The sequence below is a fragment of the Phyllobates terribilis genome, unplaced genomic scaffold, assembly GCF_046119375.1.
Source record: "Phyllobates terribilis strain yellow unplaced genomic scaffold, ASM4611937v1 Scaffold_2__4_contigs__length_985480577, whole genome shotgun sequence".
In the NCBI taxonomy this organism is placed as follows: domain Eukaryota; kingdom Metazoa; phylum Chordata; class Amphibia; order Anura; family Dendrobatidae; genus Phyllobates; species Phyllobates terribilis.
The window spans coordinates 142,875,915-142,883,823 of record NW_027362762.1 but is presented as its reverse complement, the minus strand read 5'-3'; the positions used below and the strand labels follow the sequence as shown (position 1 = coordinate 142,883,823).

Here is a 7,909-nt window from a genome sequence, read left to right as displayed (position 1 = left end):
CCCCTTTTTCATAAACTGGAGTCATCCATAATTATGCAATCTACAAGTTGCCATTATGTAATAGCCCTTTATAGTTAGGCCAGCTCAAGAAATTCACACCTGAATATTGTATTACATAGGAAACATAAGTATTGAAATATAAATATAGTGTATACTTATATGAATTGCTATAAGTTTATAAATATATATATATATATGTATTGTATAGCTTTTCTCATTTCAAATTAAACTAGAAATTGCATTATACTCTCGACCTCTTGTCAAATTTGATTGACTTAGACTAATACAAGTAAATGACTGTAAGTAAAAAAATCATTTACTTAGGATAGATGTATTAGATTTATACTAGCTGTTACATCATCTTTAACCTGTCTAATCAACAATAATTTCATAACTATTTGCATATTCTTATATACAGGTGTCTTCTTTTAATCATTAAGTCAAACTCTTGAAAATGAAACTCCGACATAAAATCATAATGTAACCTAATGATCGTGGGAATGTTATAATGAAACCCTTTAGGCTTATTCCTTTAATTTTGTGTATTAGAAGAAAATAGAACACAATTTATATACAATGACTTTATATTTGCATTCATGTAGCTAGATACAGGAAAATAGATTACTGTGATTGAACAGTACAAGCAAAGCAATATTTCCCAAAGGTGTGATCAGTTTAGTAGATTGATGGGTGGTTGCCAGCTTTGCCAAACCCATTATTGCATTAAACTGGTCTCTTGCCACCCATGCAACCAAGCCCAAATTTTCAAACAGATAAAAAGGGAGACTACTGTCTCTCAGTGCAAAGGGGACCACACTCCTTCACCTTATCTGTTCTTTTAGTTCCTTTTCAACTTCAATTCTCAGAATCCATTATGGCTTATATGCAAAAGCAAGGCGGTGGTGGTGGAAGCAAGGGTTTTAGTACCTGCTCAGTTGGTGGAGGAAGATCAGGTGGCTCTCGTTCTTCTGGTTTTGGATCAAGAAGTCTTTATAATCTTGGTGGAATGAAGAGAACTTCGATCAGTGCCACCAGTGTTCAAGTTGGGGGAGGCTATGGTGGTGGCGCAGGAGGCTTTGGCGGGGGAGCAGGAGGATATGGCGGGGGAGCAGGAGGATTTGGTGGAGGAGCAGGAGGATTTGGTGGAGGTGCAGGTGGATTTGGTGGACATGGAGGTGACCCTGGTTTTCCTGTTTGTCCACCTGGTGGAATCCAGGAGGTCACCATCAACCAAAGCCTTTTGCAGCCACTTAATTTGGAAATAGACCCATCCATTCAAAAAGTAAAAACTGAAGAAAGAGAACAGATTAAAACCCTCAACAACAAATTCGCAACTTTCATTGACAAGGTAAGACTTGAGAAATCAATGGATAAATGTATTTCAATTTAATTTTATAAGCCTTGTAAATGTATTATGAATATGTGGTTATTTGTTATACACAGTACTTTGAAATGAAATTGATTAAAAAGATTAAAAAAAGGTGTTTTTACAAACATGATCCCAGAACCTAACAATGCCTTCAATTTAATTTTTAGGTTAGATTCTTGGAACAGCAAAACAAAGTACTAGAAACAAAATGGCGCCTTTTGCAAGAACAAGGATCAAAGGGTGGTTCCAAAAAAAGCAACATTGAACCCCTTTTTGAAGCTTTCATTAACAATTTGAAGAAACATCTTGACAGTATACTAAGCGAGAAAAGTCGTCTAGAGAATGAACTGAAGAACATGCAAGAATTGGTAGAAGACTACAAGAAAAAGTATAATAGTATTGTAGTTTATTATTGCGATTATTAAATTAAAGTCATTTTTTCATTCACATTCTATTTGTTCTTCCTACAGATATGAAGATGAAATTAATAAGCGCACTACAGCAGAAAATGACTTTGTTGTACTTAAGAAGGTGAGTCAAGTTCAAGTGAACTAACGCCAATTTAACATTTCAATTTATGTGTTAAACCAATTTATGGAGGCTAAAGATTAAGAGATGGTGGTTGAATTCTACACGACTGCATTGACAATTCTTTCATTACAGGACGTTGACACTGCATATATGACCAAGGTAGATTTGGAGTGCAAGGTGGATACACTGAATGATGAAATTATCTTCTTAAGAACTCTATATGACGCTGTAAGTGAACATGCTTATCATTACTTTTCACGGTAAATGGTTGAATTTAAGAGCAATACTGGTGATTACATCTGGCTAAAATGTGTCTTCATTTTATGTCATTTTAATGAAATAATTCAAGATAATTTAATAAAATTATTTGAAATTCAATTAAATTGATAGAAATTGTACTATTCTAGCTCTGTACTTTAACTTCTGAATGATGCTTTGTGTCATTTGTAGATGCTTTCACAAACACAAGGAGGAGGTGGTGACACCTCTGTTGTTCTGTCTATGGATAATAACAGAGACTTGAACTTGGATGACATCATGAAAGAGGTTAAGAATCAATATGACCAGATTGCACAGAAGAGCAAAGCTGAGGCAGAACAAGTATATGACAACAAGGTTGGTATCATCCACCTGCTGATGCATGTAAATCGAAACCCTAATCAACACTTATAATTAGACCTCACCCTATACTTCTTATAGATATATTGCCAATGCAAGTCAAAACCTAGACATTGTGTTATGAAATACATATAATTTGCTATATTAATATTCACTCACATTAAGTAAACCTAAAATCTAAGATGGTTGTGTTCATGATACTGATATTAAGATTTTCTCTTTGCATATTAGTACAAACAGCTACAAGATGCAGCTGGCAAGCAAGGTGACAACCTGAAGAACTCAAAGAATGAAATTTCAGAACTGAACCGTATGATCCAAAGGCTAAGGTCTGAGATTGAAAACCTCAAGAAGCTGGTAGGCCTAGCCAATTAGAATTTGACCTAATACAATAAAGGAGAAGATTGCATTATGAACCAAGAGCATAACTGAACTTTTTACAGATTGCAGGTCTCCAGACCTCCATTGCTGAGGCTGAGGAGCGTGGTGAGCTTGCCCTGAAAGATGCCAGAGCGAAGCTGGCTGAACTTGAAGCTGCATTGCAGAAGGCCAAAGAAGATCTGGCCCGTCAACTGCGTGACTACCAGGCGCTCATGAATGTGAAACTTGCTCTTGATATAGAAATTGCCACCTACAGAACCATGCTGGAAGGAGAAGAGGAGAGGTTAGTTTCATGTGATATATAAGGCATCTCTAAAATAATGATATGTACTTACCTTGGTTTTTGGTCTACAAATTTAATGGGCACGTGGGATCCAGTTTTAATTAAAAACACCCTTTGGTTGAATGGAAGAGTGCACAGTCAGACAGGGAGGCAGTCACAACCTCCAATAGTAAACTACAAAGAAAAAATTTACCAGCACATAAAGGTAGTGTGAACAGGTGCAAGCTGCCATGACTGCACAATACATAAACAAGAAAGCATTCTGCAAGAGCTAAGATGTGTGTAAACATTGTATATATTAGATTTAAACTGCATTACTGTTATAAAGAATATACTTGCAAAAATGAAGGTACTTAGCATTTAAATTGGCCAATTCATGTTTGCCATCAACCACAGCAAGGTGACCATTCTTTGATGGGATCCTAACCTAATGTGCCTCTCCTTCATTTTTGTAATTATATTCTTTATAGCAGTAATGCAGCTTCAATTTGATATATTCAATGATTACATACATCTTAGCGTTTGCGGAGTGCTGCTGCATTTTCTTGTTTATATACTGTGCAGTCATGGTAGCTTGCACCTGTTCGCACTAGCTTTATGTGCTGGTCAGGTGCTTGGTTTTTGGTCACCAGATAAGCCTAGGCCTAGATGAGACCCTGATATCTCCAGTATTAGATTGAGGTGGACAACAGTGGAAGCAGTCTCTTATTACCTGAGCACCCCTGGCATCTCCAGTATTAGATCAGAAAGACATGGTGAGCAGAAGTTTGAGCAGCCTCTTCTTACCTCAGTACTCCTGACATCTCCAATATTAGATCAGCCAGGATGGACAGCAGTGTGAGCAGTCTCTTCTTACCTCAGCACCCTCAATATATCCAGTGATAGATCAGATAGACAGGGAGGACAGCAGTGTGAGTGGCCTCTTCTTGTCTCACCACCCCTGATATCAGCAGTATTAGATAAGAAAGACAAGGTGAGCAGAAGTGTGAGCAGCCTCTTCTTACTTCAGCACTCCTAATATCTCCAGTAGTAGATCAGATAAACAGGGAGGGCAGCAGTGTGAGCGGCCTCTTTTTGTCTAACCACCCCTAATATCACCAGTATTAGATCAGGATATCCGCTGGTACCACATCTTTCTACAAATACTCACATGGACCTGTCCCAATATTATTTTAAGACACGATTGTGTCAGTGTAACAAGTGTAACAAGAAAATGGATATTTTTATGTACAATAGTGTTTAACTCTTTAGACACAATTGTGATTTTTATAAGTAACGGTAGCTCTCGGTCTACTTAATTTACACCAGTCAAAATAATGATAAGGACATTAATAAATATGGTACATTTTAGGGCTCCACATATATATGCACCTATTAGTTGATATTTTTCAACACTCTTTAGTGAGGTGTAAAACATGTCTAAAGCACAAAATGAATTTGGCTAGTAGCATGCATGCCAGTTTTTTTTTTATAGAAATTGAGGAAGAATTTAGCTGACCTATCAAATGTCCCCCATTATGTTCACATTTATGGTCCATATAAGCCAAGTTACCAATCAGAACGGTCCTCAAATTATATAGAACCAATGAAAATGTAGTTATTCACTGAGAATTTAACCAAGAAATATTCTTGATTTTTTTCAGAATGTCTGGACAGGTAGTCAGCAATGTCAGCATCTGTAAGTACTTATCTCCATTATAATTGAAGTAAAATAATTATTGCATGCAATGTGTGAAACATAACCTAATGTTTCTTATTCCTAATTCTAGCTGTCCTCAGCGGAGGCTCTTCAAGCATGTCTGGTGGTGCTGGAGGAGCAGGAGGAGCTGGAGGAGCAGTAGGATATGGTGGTAGTGGAGGTGGAATGTCATACAATGCCTCTCAAGGAAGCAGCAGCTACAGCCGTTCTGGAGGCAGAAGCACAGTGGCAGTTTCAACAACATCATCATCCTCCGTAAAGAAAACATCCTATAATTAGCCTGCCCCATTACACTATCACTAGTCACTCGCCATCCTTCAACTCCAAACTTCATTATACTTTTGTCAACCTGCGCAAATACAAGAAGCTTTACTAGTATGTTAAGTTGTATCATCCTGGCTCATACCTTGTTTGTTCTTAGGGATACAATTGACTAGAATGTATACATTTTAAACTTCCCTTTAGCATATTAAATAAGTCATATCCATTAGTTGAATTGCTGATTATAATCTCAGGCATTTAGGAAGTTAACACCATTGTATTTGTCAAAACAAAAGCCCATATCATATTATTTAGAGGGTGACGTGTGCTTTCTATTCCTTGCGAATAAATGTAATTGCACTCATGTGTATCCCTGTGACATGTCTAGGTGAGTTTGTATGAGACTTCTGAGCCAGGTCAAGGCTGGCGCCAGTCCTTTAGATACTTGCTTTCTTTGTTTCCGAGAGTTATGTATGTCAGGGTGTTTATTGTATATAATACTGTTTAATGCATTACTGGATCTTTTAACTCCAGGCTCGCATGTCTTGTCTTTTCTTTATATCTTCAATAAACTGCATGTGGATCTAAATTGAGTTGTAGTTTTTGCTGTTTTTCTTCCATATTGGATTTTCATGAATTTACATAATGCTGTTAAACATGATGCAATGCAATATATGTTCAGATCATACCTAGAAATCTGAACTGAAACATAAATTGATGTGCATGCAAAATGTAAATGCATGTTCACACAAGGCCACTAGACAAAGAAAAACCAAAGACAAGCTAAATACCCAAGTAACTGGAAGTAAATGGGTAAATCGCACAGTGCAAAAATAATAATAAATAATGATGGGTATTTAGTTAACATAATTTTGATCAAAATTATGTAAAAGCTATCCCGCCACGTCACGGCAACCCTTATGGGACAGTCCTAACTCTAATATTAAAACCTTACCATTTGTCAAGTGACGTACATATGGATAAGGGCAGAGAGACTGACCCCCTAGTAGAAGCATAGACCTGAGGCAGGATGAACATTTCAGCTCAGACAAAGGGTGGCCACACCCTTATATTTACTAAAGCACACTGAACTACAAAGAAAAAACCTAGAAGTCTGAACTGAAACATAAATTGATGTGCATGAAAAATGTAAATGCATGTTCACACAAGGCCACTAGACAAAGAAAAACCAAAGACAAGCTAAATACCCAAGTAACTGGAAGTAAATGGGTAAATCGCACAGTGCAAAAATAATAATAAATAATGAAGGGTATTTAGTTAACATAATTTTGATCAAAATAATGTAAAAGCTATCCCGCCACGTCACGGCAACCCTTATGAGACAGTCCTAACTCTAATATTAAAACCTTACCATTGGTCAAGTGACGTACATATGGATAAAGGCAGAGAGACTGACCCCCTAGTAGAAGCATAGACCTGAGGCATAATGAACATTATTAAGATAAAGGATTTATTAAAAAAAAAATTGGCGTAGGGTTCCCTGTAATTTGAGCCTCTAGTGGAGGATAAGCAGACAGCTGGGGCAGATGTTTGAAGCCTGGGAAGGGGGTAATACCCACGGAGCTTCCCAGGCTACTAATATAAGCCCCCAACTGAATACCTAGCCTTTACCAGCAATTAAAATGGGGGACCCCCCAAAAAAATTATGTGGGGTCCCCCCTATTTTAATAGCTAGCAAAGGCTAGGCAGACAGCTGGGGGCTGATATTAATAGCCCAGGAAGGGTGCCATGAATATTGGCCCCCTCCCAGGCTAGAAACACCAGTCATCAGCCGCCCCAGAAATGGTGCATCCATAGGATGCGCCAATTCTGGCACTTAGCCTCGCTCTTCCCACTGCCCTGTAGCGGTGGCAGTGGGGTAATAGGGCTGGGGTTGATGTCAGCTTATAATGCTAGCTGACATCAAGCCCAGGTTAGTAATGGAGAGGCGTCTACAAGACACCCCCACTACTAACCCGTAGTCAAAGTTAAAAAAACCCACAAACACCCAGAATAAAGTCCTTTAATTGAAATAAACACACAATTCTTTAATGTTCTAAATTAAACCATACTTATCATCACGCCCATTCCAGCTGAAGCCAATGTCTTCTGCAATAAAAGTAAAATAATAAAGCACCCTCATCCTTACCTTTCCATGGTTCCCAGGACAGTTTCAGCTCTGCTACATTCACATGACAGGCTGGATCACAGCCGAAAGCTGCCATCCAGCTTCCCATGCCGCAGACACTGAGAAGCGCAGGAATGATTGCGCTCCTCAGTGTCTGGCTGTGACGGCATCCAGATGAGCCGAGTTCATGTCCAATGAACTCAGCTCACCTCAAGCACGTCACTGAGAGCGTGAGAGAATTCTCCTGCGCTCACTGCAAGCGCAGGAGAATTTTCTCACGCTGTCAGTGACGTGCATGAGGTGAGCTGAGTTAATTGGACATGTCCAATGAACTCAGCTCACCTCATGCACGTCACTGACAGTGTGGGAAAATTCTCCTGTGCATGCGGTGAGCGTGAAAGAATTCTCCTGCGCTCACTGCAAGTTCAGGAGAATTTTCCCATGCTGTCAGTGACGTGCATGAGGTGAGCTGAGTTCATTGGACATGAACTCGGCTCATCTGGATGCCGTCACAGCCAGACACTGAGGAGCGCAAGCATGCCTACGCTTCTCAGTGTCTGCGGCATGGAAAGCTGGATGGCAGCTTTCGGCTGCGATCCAACCTGTCATGTGAATGTAGCAGAGCTGGAGCCATCCTGG

The 7,909-nt window shown here is 39.0% G+C and overlaps 1 protein-coding gene across 1 annotated transcript; it reads left to right on the top strand.

The window, feature by feature from the left end:
- Positions 1–782: 782 nt before the first annotated feature.
- LOC141197902 (keratin, type II cytoskeletal 6A-like) lies at positions 783–5,731 on the top strand. The gene is made up of 9 exons (XM_073662920.1): positions 783–1,348; positions 1,537–1,757; positions 1,840–1,900; positions 2,033–2,128; positions 2,351–2,515; positions 2,750–2,875; positions 2,962–3,182; positions 4,826–4,860; positions 4,952–5,731. Exons 1-9 carry the CDS (start codon positions 875–877, stop codon positions 5,158–5,160), a joined length of 1,608 nt encoding a protein of 535 aa, XP_073519021.1. The 5' UTR covers positions 783–874; the 3' UTR covers positions 5,161–5,731.
- The last annotated feature ends 2,178 nt before the right edge of the window (positions 5,732–7,909 follow it).